At 41.6% G+C, this 22,582-nt stretch overlaps 1 protein-coding gene across 1 annotated transcript in view; it reads left to right on the forward strand.

Moving 5' to 3' along the window:
- Positions 1-758: 758 nt before the first annotated feature.
- LOC142139903 (tetraspanin-18-like) overlaps positions 759-22,582 on the forward strand; it is a 33,751-nt gene continuing 11,927 nt past the window's right edge. Inside the window, exons 1-4 of the mRNA XM_075197765.1 lie at positions 759-881; positions 3,863-4,057; positions 14,542-14,616; positions 21,261-21,359. Coding sequence (XP_075053866.1) covers positions 759-881; positions 3,863-4,057; positions 14,542-14,616; positions 21,261-21,359 — 492 coding nt within the window. The remainder of the gene's footprint in view (positions 882-3,862; positions 4,058-14,541; positions 14,617-21,260; positions 21,360-22,582) is intronic.

Raw genomic sequence — 22,582 nt, forward strand, 5'->3', positions numbered from 1 at the left:
ATACATTGATATAGTGGCCCCCTCACACACAATACATTCATATAGTGGCCCCCTCACACACAATAAATACATATAGTGGCCCCCTCACACATACACAATACATTAATATAGCTGCCCCCTCACACACACAATACATTCATACACTGGCCCCTTCTCACACACACAAACATTCATACAGTGGCCCCCTCACACACAATACATTCATATAGTGGCCCCCTCACACACACAATACATTCATACAGTGGCCCCCTCACACACACAATACATTCATATAGTGGCCCCCTCACACACACACACACAATACATTCATACACTGGCCCCTTCTCACACATACATACATACATACATTCATATACTGTCCCCCAAACATACACACATTATTTTATTATTCTGACACAAACATACACTCACCTGGTTCATTGGCGCGCTGTGCAGCTCTTCATCTGTTCGCACATGGGACGGCACCTATGACGTGGTGCGCGTCCCATGTGCCATTAGGTCAAAGTTGAAGGGACTGAGATCTGCACCGCAGACAATTGGAGACCACAGACCCCTGGCTGTGTAGCTGTCGGTAATTACTGTGTGACCTTAAGACAATAAATGATTATATATATCGCTATATGTATGTCTGTACCAGTATTACAGATACTTGTCACTCTGTCCATAGCAATAATCAAAAATCTGCAATTTCACACTGGTGGCAGGATTTTAAGATTTTGCCTTAAAGAGAAAATTGGATTGGGAGAGTTGGTGGACCCATGGCATCATTGGACCTGCCATTAATGGAGCGCACAGCATTGGTCTGCACTGATGAGCAACTGGTGCAAGGTGTGAGACGCATTGACACCAGTGATAGTCTTCCCCAAGTCACTCACCATGAGGTAAATATCATATAATAACACGTGCATAAATTATTCCACACACAATAATATTGTGACTAACTAAATTTAGCTGAACTATTAAACACTTGTTCATACTGTGTGATGCAATCAACTGATCAGATGTTGGAAACTCCTGATTTTAAATAAGGATAAAAAAAAGTACAGAGCAGCTTTAATTTAATAAACAATAAACAAGTGTTACAAAAACAACATACAGTCATATAGTTATTATGTGATATATATATAAAACACTGTCAAGTTTACTATGTATTTTCTGTGATTATCTCTTGGAAAATAAATAATTCAAGTAAAGTTGCCACAAATATACAAAATGGTAGTTTGCACTTTAGGGATATTGTCAATACATTTTTTGGCTGTTTTTTTCAGTCCACATATACACACACGTCAAAAAGTGTATGCATTTTGACATGTTACCTTAGTAATGAATGTAATGAGATTTACTAGTAAACAAATAGACAAATAAACAAATAGATGATGCCAAATGTTGTACAAACTAGATTAAAATATTTTTGATCAACGTAAAATGAATGTAATGGCCTGAAACATACATGATTTTAATATGTGTCTCTTTTTTCATTGTCTGAGTGGTTCATGGCGAAGAATCTCTGTGACCATGTTGAGGTACGGCCATGGCAGTGATGAAAGAGAAGAAGAACCTCCCAAAAGGCCAATATCAACATCTCCTGAACAGCAAAATCTCACCGACAGCCAACAAATGTTAATGGACATGCAGGAGACAAGATGCAAAATTGAAAATACTTTAACCCAGATATGTGAACATTTAAGGAACTTGACAGACTGGCAGAATAAAATGCAGTAAACTTTGAAGCATTTTTGTGCGGCAACGATCAGTTATTTAATTGAACAGAGTGTCGTCACACCAGCCCCTTTTGCACCTCCTGCTTCTGGGGAGCCTGAGCAGACCAAGGCAGTACCACCTGCATCTGAGCTTGGTCCATCCTCTGCTCGGGTGACTCGAAGGCAGGTGCCACAAACATGGAAAATATTGAACCGGGGGAAAGAGGTCATGGAAATCGTAATGATTTGGATGCTCCTCTTCTGATTATTTTGATTGTTTATTTCACTAAATACATGGGATTAGCTGTAAAGTTTCTTTGTTGCAGAGATTGTTACAGAAATCTCCACTCATTTTTCCTTGTACCCCATAAAGGTGCGAGGAAAAATGAGCGGAGATTTCTACTGTATTTGCCAGGAAATGTACGTGGCGCCACATCGTCGGCAATTGAATTCCCTCAATGGTTTCAAAAAACCCTGCTGTCCTTAGATATTTTTTTATTTATTGTAAGCATTACATTCTAACTAAATCCTAAGGTACTTACATGAAAAGAAACTAGAAATCACATATGCTTTTGAGGCAGCATAGTCTTGTGATTCTGGAGGACCATCATCTACGTGATCTTCTTGAAGAATCACCCGCTGTAAAAAATATGGGAATATGTGAGCAAGATGGGGATAAAAAAAAGCCTTTGAGGATTTTTTTGTGTCTCTTTGAAATTACACATTCTAAGGAAAAATTAATAATAATACAAATTCCATATTGGGAAAATGTAAATTTATTAAATGTCTGCATGGGAAAAAAATATGTATACTATACTTCATTGCCATTCAGTAGAAACAAGGGGGTGTTTGGTCACCACTATCATATGTCAGTTACACCTGCTCTGTAGCAGGTGCAAATCACACGCCTGAAAACCAGCATACTTAATACAAAGCCAGGAATTGCATCGGTCAGATCTGCACCGGCATGCCTTTACTGTACATTGCCTGCGGCCCCTGCCCCGCATTATGCCTCTCAAGTCGTAGGCAATAGTAAGTGTCACTTGTGTCCACTCATAAATTGCATGCGATTCTGTTCCATGGCGTAAGGTCTGATTCCAAGCATGCGCATGGCTATTTCACGTAAATATGCCTATAAATGCATATTCATCTTAACATCAGGCCCCATATGTTTTTCTAGCCTCTCTTTCTTTAGCCTGCTTCCTTTCTCGATCTCTCTCTTTCCCCTCCCTTCTCTCTGAAGCTATATAAAAAATCTTCTTGCTCTGTGCTGTGGTACTCACTCTTGCCCATTTGGTTATTACTTTTTATCTACTATTTTTTATGCATTTTTTCTTCCTTTAGTGCTCATTCTCCTTATGGCACTTCGTATTTTCATTCCTGGGTACGCTTTATCCAGCAGACACTGGGAAAATAACTGACGTAGTGTACAGACATCGACTTGCTGTGTTCACACCTTAGAATTTACTCAAAGCTCTGTTTGCTTATGAGTGTCAGACCTTCCCCCTCGCAGTCACATTAATTGCTCAACAGATAATAAACATATTTCAAAGACGAAAATATCAATATCCTTCTCTATTTAGCTTTCTCTATTTTTAGATTTTAGATTAGATCCTTGTTTCCTTTAAATAGGCTGCTAATTTGAACCACATTTAGCTATTATTGAGTGTGGGAAAGTAAGGGGGTATAAGGGCTCCCTTTAGTATAAGTAGTGCTCCACACATCAATAAACATTAGGCGCATCTAAACAAACCAAGGTGTGTATGTCACCAAAGAGAATTTAGCACTGCAACATGGTCATTTTGTGCTTCATAAATGACCTCCATTGAAGATGTAGCTTAAATTACTAAAGTTCAGGTTTTACACCACTGTTGCTGAACTAGGCAAGCCCAGAATCCTGCAGGGAGCATTGTCTTCTATTAGACAACATCATTATATTGGTTGATATTATAAAAAGCACTTTACCCCTATGTGTGTTTTCAGAATTGCAAGTTGTAACTATTTACATAAATAAAGAAAGGTCTAAGCATGTTACATTTCACATGATTGCTTTGACTTTGTGAATGATACAGAAAGATTCATGTACATTCTTTTGTGAATTAAATAATAGTTTATGGAATTTATTTTTATTTTGTATTACAAATTATACTACTTTCTTGCAGCTGGGAGGAATTTGCCTATTAGGAGTTGGTGTATGGATTGTTGCTGACCCTGATGGATTCCAGAGTCTTTTTACTTCTAATCCATTGCTAAGTGCTGGTGGCTACATTCTGCTTATTGTGGGACTGTCTCTGTCGCTTCTTGGATTCCTGGGATGTTTTGGAGCAATTCGGGAGAGTAAACCACTGCTGCTCTTGGTGAGCTCTTCAAAATATAAGGGGCTTAAACAAAAACTTAAAATATCTATAATAAAGGTTAAATTATTTGGATTAAGCTGACATCTGTGTACCGAAATCATATTTGATATCAGTGTTATTATCCCAATACCAGGAGCTTAGTTTTGTTTTTTATCTTTCTTTAAATTAATTCAGTACAAAATTAGTTTTTATAATTTTTCCAGACCAAATAAAAAATGAGAAGATAGGAAATGTAGCATAATTGTAAATAATAAGAGCGTATATCAATATAATGTATTGCTTAATGAACAGAGGGATGTTGTACATTTATAACTGTCAGGGAACTCACAGGGACGATTTGGATTTTTTGCAGTCTGCTTGGTTTGACTTCACCCTCCTCACCAGTGCCCCTTCCCCCCAACAAACAGATTTTGTCTTCACTTCTTCACACCGCAGGCCCAGTTCTCCGGATGGGTACCAGACTAACAAGAGAAGATGTATTGCCAACAAGGAGAGTTCAGGATGTAAACGAACTCTGCATAATAAGTTACCAGAATAAGAAGAGAGGCTGTCAGAGCTGGATATGAGGATCTGCTAAGTGGAAGTGATTACTTGATACCAGGATGAGCTGATAAGCAATAGGCGCTGGATGCAAGGACCTGATGAATGAACATGGATACAGGATACCAGTATTAGCTGATAAGCATTAAGTGATGGATGCAAGGACCTGATCAATGAGCATGGATACAGGATACCATGATTAGCTAAGAAGAATATGATGCTGGATATCAGGACCTGATGAATGAACATGCAGCTTACAAGCTACACGGCTTGAAGATCTGGCACCATTTGAGTAGACAGAGGAAGTACCACCTGCTTCTGAGCCTGGTCCATGGGTGACTTGGAGGCAGTTGCAAGTAAATCTGATCGAAGAGATCATAAACATGCAGCAATAGGAATGTCAGCTAGCAATATATAATAATTATTCGTTTTCAAAAAATCAGATCAGCTCTGATATGACCTCCCCCTGGACAGAGAAAAACCCAGTTATATCACAATGACAGTGATTGCTATGTATTTTAAAACAATACCAGAGAAAAATAAGCCTGTGCTTGGTATATCTCACATTATATATGGTACCAGCTGCTTGGCAGTAAGCCCGCGCTCAGTATATCCCATATTGTATGTGGTACCAGCTGCGTGGCAATATAAATGCCCAAATATGTATACAAAATAAAAAGAAATTTGTCAGCGCTTATCCTTTAAACTGCATATCTGTGTGTGTCTAGCAAAATAAAAAAATGAGGTATTAGTTCATATTTTGATCAAAAGACTTAAGCCTGCATCCCAACGTCAAGGGTACCTCATTATATGCAGGTCCTACACTGACCTATATGCTTTAAACACTATTAAAATGTAGTTAAAATCAGATGCACTCACCTCCCAGGTATAAATCTAGCAAAGGCTGGCTTGTGAGCCACACCCAAATGTGCCTTAAATAGGCTTGATGGACAGCTGCTATGCAAAAAGGCAATATTTTGAAACAAAACCAGAGAAAAATAAGCCTGTGCTCGGTATATCTCACATTATATATGGTACCAGCTGCTTGGCAATAAGCCCGCGCTTAGTATATCCCATATTGTATGTGGTACCAGCTGCGTGGCAATATAAATGCCCAAATATGTATACAAAACAAAAAGAAATTAGTTCATACCGAACACAGGCTTATTTTTCTCTGGTTTTGTTTCAAAATATTGCCTTTTTGTCATAGCAGCTGTCCATCAAGCCTATTTAAGGCACATTTGGGTGTGGCTCACAAGCCAGCCTTTCCTAGATGTAAACCCCTGTACCTGGAAGGTGAGTGCATCTGATTTTAACTGCATTTTAATAGTGTTTAAAGCAGGCCTGTCCAACCTGCGGCCCTCCAGATGTTGAGAAACTACGAGTCCCAGCATGCCCTTCCAGCTATCAACAGGTTGTATACTGGCAAAGCATGCTGGGGCTTGTAGTTTCACAACACCTGGAGTGCCGCAGGTTGGACAGGCCTGGTTTAAAGCATATAGGTCAGTGTAGGACCTGCATATAATGAGGTACCCTTGACATTGGGATGCAGGCTTAAGTCTTTTGATCAAAATATGAACTAATACCTAATTTTTTCATTTTGCTAGACACACACAGATATGCAGTTTAAAGGATAAGCGCTGAAAAATTTCTTGTTTTGATTGCTATGTATGTAGCAATTGGGTGTCTAGGACACAAATCAAACAGGTCAGTTGCACACCGCTGGTACCAAGGGCTGGCAATGATGGTTCAGTTTTTATTGTGATAAATACTGGTAAGCCACGATCTTGGCAGAACATGTGTTTAATTTCTATTAGAGGAAGAAGTTCCTGGCAGGACATATATGTGGGCAGTTGGTAACAATTTAAAAATTTGGTCAATTCAGTTGAATCAATGCTGCCTTACCTAAATCAGTGAATCAAGTTGAAGCAACACAGTAATCAATCATAATTTCAGGTGGATGAGAAGAAAGAGGGAGAAACGGTTTTGCTGGAGCAGTGATGGTTCTTGCTATGTACCTCTAAGTATATTTTTTTGCTTGTGTGGGCACATAAAAACTCTGAAGTTCATGGATGCCTGTCACGGTCTCAGGCGATAGCAGGTCTTTACGATGCAAATCCTAGGGTCTGCACAGTGTAGCGCTACCCATACAGGGTGCGGAGTCTAACGAGCAGACGGTGTTCATCAGGAACTGCCGCAAAGCAGTATGGTCTTAGCTGCGTCTGCTCGCAGGTCGCGGCCCCTGCCAGAGTACTGAGCGAGACCCTCTTGGGAAGTCAGGAGACCAGCAGGTAGGATAGCAGGTATTAGAATTGAGTGTCAGCTTTGCAGACGAGTAGAGTAGAATAGTCGGTACCTGAGTGGAGTGTCAGCTTTGCAGACGAGTAGAGTAGCAGGTACTTGAATAGAGAGTCAGCTTTGCAGACGAGTAGAGTAGCAGGTACTTGAATAGAGAGTCAGCTTTGCAGACGAGTAGAGTAGAATAGTCGGTACCTGAGTGGAGTGTCAGCTTTGCAGATGAGTAGAGTAGCAGGTACTTGAATAGAGTGTCAGCTTTGCAGATGAGTAGAGTAGCAGGTACTTGAATAGAGTGTCAGCTTTGCAGACGAGTAGAGTAGCAGGTACTTGAATAGAGTGTCAGCTTTGCAGACGAGTCAAGTAGAATAGTCGGTAACTGAGTGGAGTGTCAGCTTTGCAGACGAGTAGAGTAGCAGGTACTTGAATAGAGTGTCAGCTTTGCAGACGAGTCAAGTAGAATAGTCGGTAACTGAGTGGAGTGTCAGCTTTGCAGACGAGTAGAGTAGAACACAGAGTAGCCATGTCTTAGGCACCAAAAGGCAACTGAGGAACATGCACTGAGTGAATGGAGGAAGTGCCTTTTGTATTTGGAGCCAAAATTGCCTGGCCAATGAGGAGACAGCCTTAGGTTTTATAAATCGCGGGTCTGCCATGCGCAGACCCGAATCCAAGATGGCGAGCCCGGGACCGAGAGGAGTACCGGAGCAAGGTAAGATTGCCGGGGGTCGGGTGGGCTGCCCGATACCCTGGCGAATGACAGTACCCCCCCTTTAAAGACGGGCACTGCACGTCTACTGCGGGGTTTTGTAGGAAACTTTTTATGAAATTTCTCCAACAGGCGAGGGACGTGAACATCGGAAGCACGATCCCAGGAGCGTTCCTCAGGACCGAAGCCCTTCCAGTCTACCAGGTATTTTAGGTCGCCTTTACAATACTTACTAGAATATGTTTAAGTTCAAACTCCTCCTCTTGATGTGCTGTAGGGACGATAGAAAAGGATGTTGAAGAGAATCCATTGATCTTCAGTGGTTTGAATAGAGAGACATGGAAATAATTGACAATACGGAGAGAAGTTGGTAAGCGTAACCTGAAGCAAACTGGATTGATGATTTGAGAGATGGTATGTGGACCAATAAACCGCGGAGCCAGCTTCATAAAAAGGACTTTGAGGCATATATTTTTGTTGGAGAGCCACACCTGATCTCCAACTTTAAAGATGGGAAGTACCCAACGTCTCTTATCAGCAGCCAATTTATATTGTCTAGAGGACTTTTGATCTTACTTAAGTCCATATAGAGAGAAAGTTGCGGTATAGTAGGTTTGCAGCAGGCACCTGGGTGGGTCGGAGAGATGTGAATTTAGGGAGAGAAGGGTGGTGCCCATAGACCACCAGAAAGGGAGACTTAGAGGTGGATTCATGGAAGACATTGTTGTGAGAGAATTCAGCCCACCGTAGGAGATCTACCCAATTGTCCTGGTTAGCAGAGGAGAACATTCTGAGATAAGTCTCTAGGTCCTGGGTCACCTGTTCAGTCTGCCCGTAGGATTGTGGGTGGTAGGCCGAAGATAGATTCAACTTGATTCCCAATAGTTTGCAGAGGGACCTCCAGAATCTGGAAACAAATTGAACGCCTCGATCCGAAACTATTTCGAGAGGGCAGCTGTGCAGACGGAATGTCTCCTTAACAAAGTGAGATGCTAAGATGGGAGAGGAGGGAAGACCAGGAAGTGGGATGAAGTGGGCCATTTTAGAAAAGCGATCGACCACGACCCATATGACTGTACAATTCTTGCTTTGTGGAAGAGCAGTTATGAAGTCCATACTGATATGGGTCCACGGTTCCTGAGGAAGCGGCAGAGGGAGCAGTTGGCCGGCAGGAAGTTGATGTGAAGACTTGCTTTGTGTACAGGTACTACAGGAAGAGACAATGTCCTTGATATCAGAGTGTAGACTGGGCCACCAATAATTTCTGGACACTAATTCTGTGGTTTTGCGGATGCCTGAGTGACCAGAGAACATGGTGGAATGGAAGTGCTTCAAGAGCTTATGGCAGAGTTTAGGAGGTACAAAGGTTTTCCCAGCAGGAGGGACAGGAGACTTGAGCTGCATAGCAGACACCAGACATTTAGGGTCCAGGATAGGATAAGACGGTTCGTCCTCAGAGAGCACGTGCGCAGGAAACGCATGGGAGAGAGCGTCAGCCCTTTTATTCATATTCCCAGGCTTGAAGTTAATCCGGAGCTCAAAGCGGGAAAAAAACAGCGTGCCTGTCTGGGGTTTAAGCATTGTGCGGTTTGAAGGTATAGAAGATTTTTATGGTCGGTGAAGATTGTAACCGGGTGTCTTGCCCCTTCAAGAAGATACCGCCATTCCGTCAGGGCCACTTTGATTGCCAGCAACTCCTTATCCCCTATGGCGTAATTCTTCTCCGCTGGAAGGAACTTCCTTGAATAGAAGGCACAAGGGTTGAATTGACCTTGGGGAGATTTTTGAGAGAGCACTGCTCCAATGACCACGTTAGAAGCATCGACCTCTAGAAAGAATAGGGAGGAGGAGTCGGGTTGCCTGAGAATAGGTGCTGAGGCAAAGGATTTTTTGAAGAAGTTGAAGGCCTCTACAGCGGTTGATTGCCAAGATTTAGGGTTGGAACCCTTCCGTGTAAGAGCCACAATGGGTGCTACAATGGTGGAATAGCCCAGGATGAAGCGCCTGTAATAATTGGCGAAGCCAAGGAATCGCTGGATAGGTTTCAAGCCCAATGGAAGTGGCCATTCCAAGATTGCCTTCACCTTTTCTGGGTCCATTTGTAGTTTATATCCGGATACGATGTAACCTAAGAATGGTATTTGGTCGAGTTCAAAGGAGCACTACTCCAGTTTACAGAACAAGTGGTTTTGGTGTATCCTGGAGTGGACTTCTGCCACGTGGAGACGATGGGATGTGAGGTTAGGAGAGAAGATTAGAATATCATCTAAGTACACAATGACACAAACATAGAGCAGATCTCTGAATATTTCATTAACAAAACTAGATATTCATAATGACCATCACGTGTATTAAATGCCATCTTCCACTCGTCTCCGGCTCTGATCGGAATAAGATTATAGGCGTCTCTTAGGTCTAGTTTGGTGAAGACACAAGCCCCCTTGATCCGATCGAAGAGCTCAGTGATAACTGGGATGGGATAACGAGTTTTTATTGTTATAGCATTCAATCCACGATAGTGAATGCATGGCCTCAAAAATCCGTCTTTTTTTTTTTCCCAAAGAAAAAACCTGCTCCAGCAGGGGATGAAGAAGGTCTGATAAAACCATGTAGAAGGTTCTCCTTAACATACTCTGACATAGAGGAGGTCTCAGGTAATGATAATGGGTATACTCGACCTCGAGGAGGAATCTTTACGGGCAGGAGTTCAATGGGACAGTCCCATGAGCGATGGGGTGGCAGATGTTCAGAGCGAACTTTATCAAACACATCCAGGAAGGAATGATAGTGCTCGGGTAGAGTTGTGGATTGAGGTGAAGTAGAAATGGCTCGGAGAGGTCGCACTCAAGTAAGACACTTCTGGAAGCACACAAGACCCCAAGAGAGAAGTTGAGAAGTGGACCAATTTATCTCGAGAGAGTGCTGCTGGAGCCAGGGTAGGCCCAAGATGATGGGAGTCATGGTAGAGGGAAGCACATGGAAAGTGATTTCTTCACGATGAAGTGCTCAAACTTGCAAGACAATTGGTTTGGTACGAAGTTCCACAGTACCATAAGCAATTCGGGAGCCGTCTATGGCTGTGATGGAAACCGGAATCTCCAAAGGCACCGTTGGTATGGAAGCCTGTGAGACCAAAGAAAAGGAAATAAAATTCCCAGCTGTTCCTGAGTCCAGGAGGGCAGAGGTAAGAATGGGACCTGAGGGCCCGTAGAGGGTCACAGGAAAGGAACAGATATTGGGAGTTTTACTGGAGGGAGAGGTTTTGGAAAACCCTAATCTGACCTCTCCTGAGCAGGATAGGGTCTGGCATTTCCCAGCCTCTTGGAGCAGGAGTTAAAGAGATGTCCTGGATCAGTGCAGTAAAGGCACAGCTTGTTCTTGAGCCTCCTGTCACGTTCCTCTGGGGTCAGGCGGGAGGGCCCAATTTGCATGGGCTCATCCACCAGCACCGGATGGGAAAAGTGAGGTGCGAGTCTAGTCGGAGTACGCTGGGAAGCATCCTTCTCAGAGGACCTCTCGCGGAAATGAAGATCCACCTTGTTGCAAAGCGAAATCATAGCCTCAAGTGTGGAGGGTAATTCCTGTGAAGCTAAGGCATCTTTGATTTTATCGGATAGACCCTGCCAGAAGGTAGCCACTAAAGCATCATTGTTCCAGCGCAGTTCAGACGACGGTGTTTGAAATTGGATGACGTATTGAGCCACCGAGCGGAAACCTTGACGAAGGCAGAGGATGCTAGATGCTGCTATGGTGACTCTTCCTGGTTCGTCGAATATTCTACGAAACGTTGCTATTAAAGCAGCACTATTCGCCAGGAGAGGATCATCACGTTCCCAAAGAGGTGAACCCCAGGCTAAAGCCTGGCCTGATAGGAGTGTTATGAGATAAGCCACCTTGGACCGCAGAGTTGGAAAGATCTGTGGCTGGAGTTCAAACTGTATTGAACATTGATTCAGGAAACCACAGCATAATTTGGGGTCCCCGTCAAGCTTAGAGGGAGTTGGAAGGCGCAAAGTAGAATTGAAGGGAAGAGCTGTGACAGGTTCCGGAGGAAATGCTGCCTGGACAACTGGAGGTATTTGGAAAGAATAAAGGCGAGCAGCGAGGCTTTGGAATCCTTGTAGAAGCTGCCGCTGAATCGAATCCTGTTGCTCCATTCGGCTAAGCAAATGCTGTAACATGTCTTTCGCCGAGGGTTCCACGTTGGGATCCGTCATGGTAAAGAAAAGTTTGGCCTTTTCCTACTGTCACGGTTTCAGGCGATAGCAGGTCTTTACGATGCGAATCCTAGGGTCTGCACAGTTTAGCGCTACCCCAACAGGGCGCGGAGTCTAATGAGCAGACGGTGTTCACCAGGAACTTCTGCAAAGCAGTATGGTCTTAGCTGCGTTTGCTCGCAGGTCGCGGCCCCTGCCAGAGTACTGAGCGAGACCCACTTAGAAAGTCAGGAGACCAGCAGGTAGGATAGCAGGTATTAGAATAGAGTGTCAGCTTTGCAGACGAGTAGAGTAGAACACAGAGTAGCCATGTCTTAGACACCCAAAGGCAACTGAGGAACATACACTGAGTGAATGGAGGAAGTGCCTTTTGTATTTGTAGCCAAAATTGCCTGGCCAATGAGGAGACAGCCATAGGTTTTATAAAGCGCGGGTCTGTCATTTGTAAACTTTGTATCTGCAGCATGGTGGCTTAGTGGTTAGCACTCCTGCCTCACAGCACTGGGGTCATGGGTTCAATTCCCATCCATGACCTCATCTGTGTGGAGTTTGTATGTTCTCCCTGTGTCTGCGTGGGTTTCCTCCGGGTGCTCCGGTTTCCTCCCACACTCCAAAAACATACTAAGAGGTTAATTGGCTGCTATCAAAAATTGACCCTAGTCTGTCTGTATGTGTGTGTACATTAGGAAATTTAAACTGTAAGCTCCAATGGAGCAGGGAATGATGTGAATGAGTTCTCTGTACAGCGCTGCGGAATCAGTGGCGCTATATAAATAAATGATGATGATGATGATGATGATAGTTAATCCATATCTGGTGTGGTGTTCTGATAAACACAATCAATAAGGGTTATGGTCTGATAACCCCTTAATGTTTTAATATCTGTACTTTTTTGACACAATTTTTATGTTTATTATATGATTGACATAAAGAATGAAGGAAGAAAGCTATCAGAATGATAGTAGGTGAGTGTCTGCTGTCCCAGATTGCAGTATATCTGCACCATTCTGTAATTCTCCCTCACTTTCAGATTTAGTTTTTTGGTGGCATATGATAATAACAATTAAGTAAAATAGTTTTCAGGGAATATCAAGTCCACCATGTAATTATGAAAATGGACTATTAATAGTTTCTGGTTATGAGCTTCATAGAAAAAAAAGTCTGAATAAATCTCTTGTATAAATGGCATTGGAATTTGTTATCATCATCATAAACAACTATTTATTTATGTAGCGCCACAGCTTTTATCTGCATTTAGAATATATAATTTGTTATAATGTACTAAGTAGTGAGGCCGTTATTTATCATCAGCAACAAATTGCAATAGACAACTTATATTGCTCTGTAAAATACTGGCATTTGCAATTGTAATTAATTAATTAATATTATTGATAATTCATATACTAAATAATTATTAAAACATAATTAATACATAAAATTCTGTTGCAATATTATCACAAATTACTGCAACAGAAATGCAGGTGAATTGGTTAATCACAAATTAAGGGGGGTATTCAATTGACCACGAAATAAAAAAAAATTCCCGCCGCATTAAAAAAAAAAATCACCCGCAGGTTTTCAACTGGTATACCGACCCTTTTTAGTTAACACAGCGTGAAAACTTGTGCAATTCATTTGAAAAAGAGGGAACTCTGCCCCGCGCGTTAATCATTGTGTTTGCAAGTTTTTAGGGGAGTGAAAGGGAGTTTTAACACGGTCATGTAAAACACTAAAGGATTTGCATTAATTTTCATACATTTTATTGCATTACACAATATCTACATTACAGTACTTTAGCATATTTTTTTTATTTAACTATTTCTTACTATAGAATCATCAATACCATGTCAAAACACATTAGTACAAACATATGTGTACCAAAAACATAAATAAATATATTAAATTATTGATTTATTTATTTATTTATATTTTTTTTCACAAGAAAATCAACTTTTACATGTTAGGCATTAGTGATAAACATATTTTATCTTTTTTTTTTCTCATTATTACATGATTTTCAAATACTTTTAAATTTTTATCACACCGCAAGGAGGTGCGAGATAAAACAGCATATTGGACTGTTTAGCATGCAGGAAATGTTAACCTGCTCAAAAATTATAAAAAACAGCGTTAAAATGACAACGTGGTTCAAAAAAAATTCTTGCTGTCAATTGAATACCCCCCTAACTCCAAATCAGGATACATGCCAGGATCATATGTTATATTTAGCTGTGCCTGGAATGTATTCTGATTGTAGGTCCTTCATTTAGATCTTGATCTATAGGGGAGATTTTTCTGTTTTTAAGGAGTTTAATTTAATCTGATTTTCACTGAATCATTTGCTTTTATCCAAAAATCTGATCTTCTTATGGGTTTGCTGTGATCCTCTAACATGTAATCATATAGTACATAAAGAGTAATTGCACGTGAAAATATAGGAAGCATCCTGAATACCCCTTATCCCTGCTCTCGTATAAATAAAGTATAATTTACAACATCCTTGTTTTACATTTCAGCATTCTACACAAAACTGCTTCTTGGTAAAAAAAAAATTATTCAGACTTATATAAAAATCAAATACTGTTCAGTGAAAATATATAAAGCAAATAAATAATATGCAGCTGTTACCTGAAATTTTTTATATATTTTTAACTTTCGTATGTTTATTTTGTTATTTATCAGTTTTTATCTCACCTAATTAATTCAGTATTTTTTTATTACAGTTCTTTATACTTGTTTTGCTCTTCTTCACTGTGGAACTTATTGGCATTATTCTGGCCTTGACCTATCAGAACACGGTAAGTCTAAAAATAAATATTTGCTTCTTATTAGATATCATTGTGAATGTACATGTAGCTTTAAATATATGAATCAAAGTCCAAGCTCAATCCTACTGGTGTCAGGGATTAATAAATCCATTGGGCTTTGGATCTGGATATTGTAGCCATAAAATCTCCTTCTCTCCAGTTCTTACAAATATGTTGTGTGTCAACAAATCTCAAACCTGCTGGTTCTTTGTTGTGTAAAACAATTAATGGTTTGACACATTGCGGATGGTTAAGCCTCTTCTTACATTTTTTATGTATTCTGAATTTCTCACTTTTATTTTTATTTTTGTGCATCCAACATACTGTAGTTTGCAGGGTCAATACAAGAGGTAGAAAACCCCCAGGTGTTACAAGTTATAATTCAATTTTATACGTCATTTGTTTTAAATTGGAGGTCATTTTTTGTACAGGTTGTGTGGTGAGTATGGAAGCATTTTTGCATCCTGTACATTGTGTACAATAATGGTATATATGATCAACCAAAAATGATCTATATATAATTTTTGGTTGTAAAGGAAGAATTTCCTTTAAATCTTCATCCATGTTGAAAACATAGCACTGTGCTTTATTATTCTCTGTGGGGAGTTCAATTGCTGGCAATGTGGTACATATGCATTGTGCTGCGTACATTGCTGGCCAATATGATAGAAACCTCCACTCATTTTTCCCTTGTACTTCCAAGGTGCAAGGAAAATTAAGTGGAGATTTCCGTGAAAAGTTCACCAAGAAGTTTCTCACAGATGTTCTGGAGACACTTCACATCTAATTGAATTACAGCTGTATTGCGATTTTTTTTGTTCCTTCTTTTTCTTTTTGTGCTTGTAGGCAAATATGTTTTGTAAAATATTTTGAACTTTCAAAGGCTTTTAAAATGCACCTTCTTTATACATACCATCAACAAAAAAAATATTTTTGTTGTGTTTTATATGTAGTTGTACTTAGGCAATTGAGTTTTACTCTTATGTATTCACCTTTTGTGGTGATTGCAAGTAGAAAGTTGTTACTATCCACTTGCTTGATATGTGTCCTAGTTTGAATTTGTCTGTTTTGTATAAATATTTCTAAGTTTAGAAAGACTAACATTTTTTTACTGCTATAGGAAGTAAATTGTACATTTTTGGTGCTATAATTGATATGTTACAAATGTGAGTTTTACTTCTATTCCATCCTAAATAAACAAACAGTATGTGTTGTGTTACGAATCCAGATTTAATCATCTTCCCGCTTAGATACACACAGATTGGCGTAACTGGGTGCAAATAGTGTACCCATCGCTGTACTTTGAATTTGTCTATAATACTGCCCTTCATGACTGCAACTGGATGAGCTTACATTGCCACCTGGTCGGTTGGGAGGGAGAGACAGGGCCGGATTAACCATAGGGCTAACTGGGCTACAGCCCAGGGGCCTATGGCATCCAGGGGGCCCTTGAAAGTGCTCAGCAGCAGTATTGATCGGTAGGGGGCGGGAGCGCCCCGGGCGCTATCAGTGCTGCTGAGCACTTTAACTGCGCTCCTTCCCTGGAGAGCTGTAGTCTCCTTACTGAGGAGATCTCGTGAGTCTCACTCTCACGAGATCTCCTCAGTAAAGAGTGTACAGTGCGCCGGAGAAGGAGGTAAGTGCCGGGGAAGGGGGGTTCGGGCAGCTCGGATCACGGGGGGGGGGGGGGCCTCACGGGGGAATGGAGGCCCACTTAGCCCAGGGGCCTCAATTCCCTTAATCCGGCCCTGGGGAGAGATGAGGAAAAGGGATGTCCTTCTTACAAAGTTTATCTGAGTTTCTTTCTTTTTCATCGTCAGTAACAAAATGTTACTGACAACTCCTACTGGTGTCACCTTGCCACCAGACACTCGCTGACTGCAAATGCCAATTGCACAATAGTTGTATTCTCACTGCCACCACTAGGCTCCTTTACGCCACCTAGATCCGCTTACTCATGGGTAGCTGGTACAGCTGTTTCAGTTAATTTTTACTGTGGGTTGGCTGGTATATCCTGACTGCTTACTATGGATAAGGACTGCTGGGTAGTGGGCAGAGCTCTGACACAGAGACGCTGGGTTCAACATAGGACATTCAAGGACGGAATACAGCAGGCAATAGGCGTCAGACAGAATCTACAAGCAGTGATGTTTTATTGCTTAAGGATCCTTATAAGGACATTTACACATTAGTTAAAAATACTAATGATCTTCCAAAAGTTCAGAAGGTATCCTACTACTGTTGAAATACAAAATACAGTTTTTATATACTGTTTCTGACACACATTTTGACAGGGTGTAATCCAGTCCCCTGATCCTAGCTGGTGTCACAAAGTCTGAGATGTTACATTCAATGTTTTAGCATCAGGATGTTTTATATTCTCTAAACTTGGATTTAACACAATTTAAACGTAACAAAATTTACATCAGTCTGTGATTTACTAAACTAGTTGCTGATAGGTTTCCAATCTCTCTAAGACACATGATAGAAAGGTAACAACCCCCTGCTCTGTATTCAAGCTGAAAAGATGTGTTCATCACTGTTACGAAACTGAACTGAGGACTTTTTATTCATCACCCATTTCTCACAGTTTAATATACTTTTTAAGCATTGGCCCAGTCTAAGTATATTCACCAGAGCATTGGTGTAATATGTGTATTGTTATTTCATGTTATAAGATACATTTTGTCCTTGCTATTACCTGCAATATTGTATGTATTAGAAATATAAAGAATATTGACATATTGTGTGCAAATAACAGGTCAGAAGAAGTCATGTTGCATGTATTAGCTAAGGTAATTACCATTTGTCTCAAATGTCAATTGTTATGAGGTGTGGCTTAGATCTGGTTGGTAATCAGAACAATGGCTGAGTGACTTAACATGGCCATCTGGCAGCCCAAGTTCATTTGCTAGGTCAACAGGTAATCTGAGAGGCAATTAGATTAGAAGTTTTAGATGGTATGCAAAGTGCCTCCACAGTACCATACTGGCTGAAATAGCTTTTGTAAATGTATTAATATGTATCAATATATTCTTATTAATATTCTTATTAATTTTTATTTATAAGGCGCCACAAGGCATCCGCAGCGCCGTACAGAGACAAACAAATTACAATACAATGGGAGACAGCACAGTACAGTAAACAGTAAGCACAGCAAATCAGTAAGCTCAATGCACAGCTAGAGAGGGCGGGGAAGGAGGAGGTAGGATCCGCAAATGACGGGGCCCAAGAAGGAGGGCGCGGAAGACAGGGAGACCCCCAGGAGGGAGGAGGAAGCGAGAGTGGACGTGGAGTGGAGCCTCGAGGAGGAGGGCTAAGTAGCTGGAGAGCAGAGTTAGAAGTGGTGGAAACAGGAGGAGAGATGGCCCTGCTCAGAGGAGTGTACAATCTAAGGGGAGGGGTGGACAGACAGAGAGACGCAGGGGAGAGAGGAAGAGTAGGGGGACGGAGGCAGAAGATAAGGTAGGAAGTTAAGTGGGAGACAGAAAGGCTTTAAGAAAAAGGTGGGTTTTTAGGGCCCGTTTGAAACTGGACAGATTAGGGGAAGATCTGATGGAGGGAGGGAGCTTGTTCCAGTGGAGGGGGGCAGCGCGGGCGAAGTCTTGGATACGTGCGTGGGAGGAGGTTGTAAGGGGGGAAGAGAGGCGACGGTCAGAGGCAGAACGGAGAGGGCAGGATGGAGCATGAATAGAGAGGAGGGTGGAGATGTAGGGCGCAGTGGAGTTGGCGAGGGCCTTGTAGGTGAGTGTGAGGAGCATAAAGAGGATTCTGAAGGGGAATGGGAGCCAGTGAAGGGCTAGGTAGAGGGGGGAGATAGAAGAGGAGCGGCGAGAAAGGAAAATAAGCCTAGTGGCAGCGTTAATAACAGATCGAAGAGGATCGAGATGAGAGTGGGGGAGGCCAGTGAGGAGGAGGTTGCAGTAGTCCAGGCGGGAGATGATCAGAGAGTGGATAAGGCATTTGGTGGCATCTTGGGAGAGGAAGGGCCGGATGCGAGCGATGTTACGCAGCTGGAAGCGACAGAATTTAGCAAGAGAGAGGATGTGGGGGCCAAAGGAGAAAGAGGAGTCAAGGATGACACCAAGGCAGCGAATTTGGGGGACAGGGGAGATAGAGATGTTGCCGATAGTGATGGAGAGGTCAGAAGGGGATGAGGTATGAGAGGGAGGAAAAACTATGAGCTCAGTTTTGGCAAGGTTAAGTTTGAGGAATCAAGAGGACATCCAGGAGGCAGAGAGGCAGGTGGACACCCTAGAGAGGAGGGAGGGAGAGAGATCAGGAGAGGAGAGGTATAGTTGAGTGTCGTCAGCGTAAAGGTGGTAGCTGAAGCCGAAGGAGCTGATGAGTTCACCCAGGGAGGAGGTGTATAGAGAGAAGAGTAAGAGTCCCAGAAAAGAGCGCTGAGGGACCCCGACTGGAAGGGTGGACGGGGGGGAGATAGACCCAGGGTTGGTGACAGAGAAGGATCGGTGAGTAAGGTAAGAGGTGAACTAGGACAGGACTGAGCCTGAGAGGCCGAAAGACTGGAGGGTATGAAGGAGGAGGGGGTGGTCAACGGTGTCAAAGGCTGCAGAGAGGTCAAGGAGGATGAGAAGGGAGAAGTGGCCCCTGGCTTTAACAGAGAGAAGGTCATTGGTGACTTTAGCCAGGACAGTTTTAGTGGAGTGGAGGGGGAGGAAACCAGACTGGAGACGATCAAGGAGGGAGTATTCAGAAAGGTAGGAGGTGAGACGGCTGCAGACGAGCCTCTCGAGAATTTTTGAGGAAAAGGGAGAAGAGATATGGGGCGATAGTTTGAGAGAGAAGTGGGGTCGAGATTAGGTTTCTTAAGAATGGGGGATACGAGAGCATGTTTGAAGGAGGAGGGGAAGATGCCAGTGGAGAGGGAGAGATTAAAGAGGTGAGCGAGGTGAGAGCAGGTGGTGGGGGAAAGGGAGCGAAGAAGGTGGGAGGGGATGGGATCCAGGGGACAGGTAGTGGGGGGGGGGATGAAATGAGAGAGTGGACTTCCTCGCCGGTGGTGGGACGGAAGGAGTGGAGGGGAAGGTGGTTGGGGGGGAGGATGGAAGAGTGGGAGGGGTGGAAGAGAGAGTGGAGGAGGAGATTTCAAGTCGGATGGCCTCGATTTTAGAGGAGAAGAAGGAGGCGAAATCAGAGGCAATATAGCTCTTATTGTATCAAAATATCTATATCACAGACTCAGATTGTGTAACACTGCAGATATAATGTGTCAAATGTTTTTGTTTAGTGTATCCAGCCAAATGGCTAATTCAGTCAAGCCATTTCATTGTGTAATCAAGATAACAGACACAGTGGGCCTGAGTCATTAAGAAGAGCAAAACAAAAAAGCAGAAACTATCCACCTTGGCAAAACTACATTTAAAATGTAGTACATTTAAAATGTGGGTGCAGATTTAAAGTTGGAGTAGGGCATGTCCTAGATCAACTTTAAATTTCAGTGTAAAAATAAAGCTATCAAGTATTTGTGTGCTACATGAAAAAGTAGCCAGCATTTTCTTTACATGCAAAATATAAGGAAAATACTTGCAGTGTAACATGGTTTGTTCCAGATCAAAATGTACTCCTTTTTTTGCTTTGCTCTCCTTAATGACTAAGGCCCTGTATGTCTAACAGTTAAATAATTTAATTGCCCACTGAAAGGGGGAGGATTAATTCATTGGACCCTACTCCCTGTGTAAACAGCTAAGAATACAAGGAGGGCCGATCCTGGTGTACAAGACATCGCAAAATGGACTCTGTGTCAGGCATTGCAGTGCCATTGGAAGAAACCTTTACCAGAACAGGGTCTGTGTGAGCCAGTAGCCCATGCTGGGGGATACAGGACTGTCTAGCTAAACATTAGTAGTAATACTGTAGGAGGATACAATTCTGAAAGATACTGAGATTATTACTTTGGAGTGCTGACTGCAAGAGGCTGCTGGCGGGTACACGCTACCATTTACCCTGTATCTTGAGAATGTTCTATGGTGTTATGCTGTCATGATAAAACCTTTTTTTTGTATATACTCTGGTCAACCAGAGTGAGTTGATTCCCATGGAGGATAAGCACTGTCCCAGCTAAGAGTGGTTTACTCATGGTCACTCACATGGAAAGACTTACTTAGCATGGGATATCCTTTCTTCCTTTCTTGCAAAAACAAATTTCCTCCAACATATGCCTACTGCATCAGAAATCATTACATTTACAATACAAAAATCAGTGCATTTGCAATTAAATACATCGGCGCATTGCCACACAATTTGAAATACATTTATACAATCAATTATTTCTAGGTGATCCAGTCATAATGACAAAAATAGTTGCAAAGTAAAATTAACACTATACTGTCCATGATGAAACTGTTCAGTTTTCAGTTGAGATTGCATAAATAGTGATATGTATGCCCGCACCCATCTATGCCAATACAAGTGTAAAGTGATTTGACATCGCAGGTTCCTAATGTATGTGTCTTAACACTCAATTTCTTACAGCACATCGTAAGTATTCAATGAATAAGGGGGCAGCACTGCTTTGAACAGTATGGATTTTAAAAAAAATTTAATCTCATCTCGAATATTTCATTATTGAGTCATCTAATCCTTAACTCTATTTTTTGTTATCACTTTAACAGGTTAAAGAAGAACCTTTTTTGCTTGAGTTGCAGAGGTATTACAAAGGAGACAACTCTACTGAAGTTTTCAGCCAGTCCTGGAACACCATTATGATCGCAGTAAGATTTATTCAGGCCTGGCGGTACACTTAATATGTAGCTAAACCTAAACCATTTTAATTATCTTTTTTTAAACTATGTGTAATAAACATATATTAGTATATGTGACAGTGATAAATAATTATTTAACATACATCAGATCTACAGATCTATCAGATCTCAGCTTTTACATACTTGGAGCTGCCAGGATGATGTCTCTCATGGGCCAGTATATTATTGTATGTGCTGACAGCAAAGAAAACGTTACTATTGTTATTGAAATTCTTTGCTCTGATGTCTATTTTTGTGTTGCGTGGCAAGTAAATAGGCAAGTGAGGGGAAATGTTTGCTGCAGCATATTTAATAATATTGTTTGTATGCAACTAATCAGATTCTGGCAACCCATCATATTCTTTCAGCTTACTAGGGCATCTTAGAATATAGAAGCAAACATCTTATTGTTATATTTATAGCACATTTGGACACATTGCTCATTTCTGCATACTCTGTGGTCCTGCCACCCACAGGTGACAGTGGTCATTAAGCCAGGCAAAATTCATTACGAGGTTTTTTGACCGGTACCACTTTGTCTGGTTATAACTCCTTACAAATTTGAAGTATTTACAAGTTGAGGCAGAACTGAATTACATCACTGTTCGATCCCGCGGCAGGAAGTTAGATTTACCACTAGAGGACTTCTGAATCATGGTGTCTACTTTATCATCAAAGTGCAGGGAACCTTCAAAGGGGAGTATCAATAGACTATTTTTAGATTAAAAAGCTGCAGAAAATGGACAGTGTCAGTGAGCTGTTTTATTCCTCTCTGTGTAACTTCAATGCTTTTCAGAAAATATTCTATATTATTTTTTTTCCGGGACATCAGTAGGAAGCGTCTCTCCCCATAGTCTGAGTGCTCTGGCCACTGAAGCCATAGCTACCCCTTATTTCAAGGTGGTTCCAGAAGAAATAGGAAGCTTTTTTAAAACAATTTTTCATGTTCCTAGCCAAAGAATCTCTTAGCGGACCACCATCTTCTAAAAGAATAGTGGTTCTGGCTGATAAACTGGCTAATGATGCATCCATCAATTACTACTTGCTGCATAGGAAAATCTATTTCTCTTATTACAAGGAACTTTTGAAGTGCAGTGGAAGTTTGTGCTTCATTTACCTCTATGGAGTTAGGCAAAGTCTCCACATTATCCAAATAAAATAGTCTGGGTTCTTTAATTTAATCACTACTAGAG

This window comes from Mixophyes fleayi, chromosome 2 (assembly GCF_038048845.1).
Source record: "Mixophyes fleayi isolate aMixFle1 chromosome 2, aMixFle1.hap1, whole genome shotgun sequence".
Lineage (NCBI taxonomy): Eukaryota > Metazoa > Chordata > Amphibia > Anura > Limnodynastidae > Mixophyes > Mixophyes fleayi.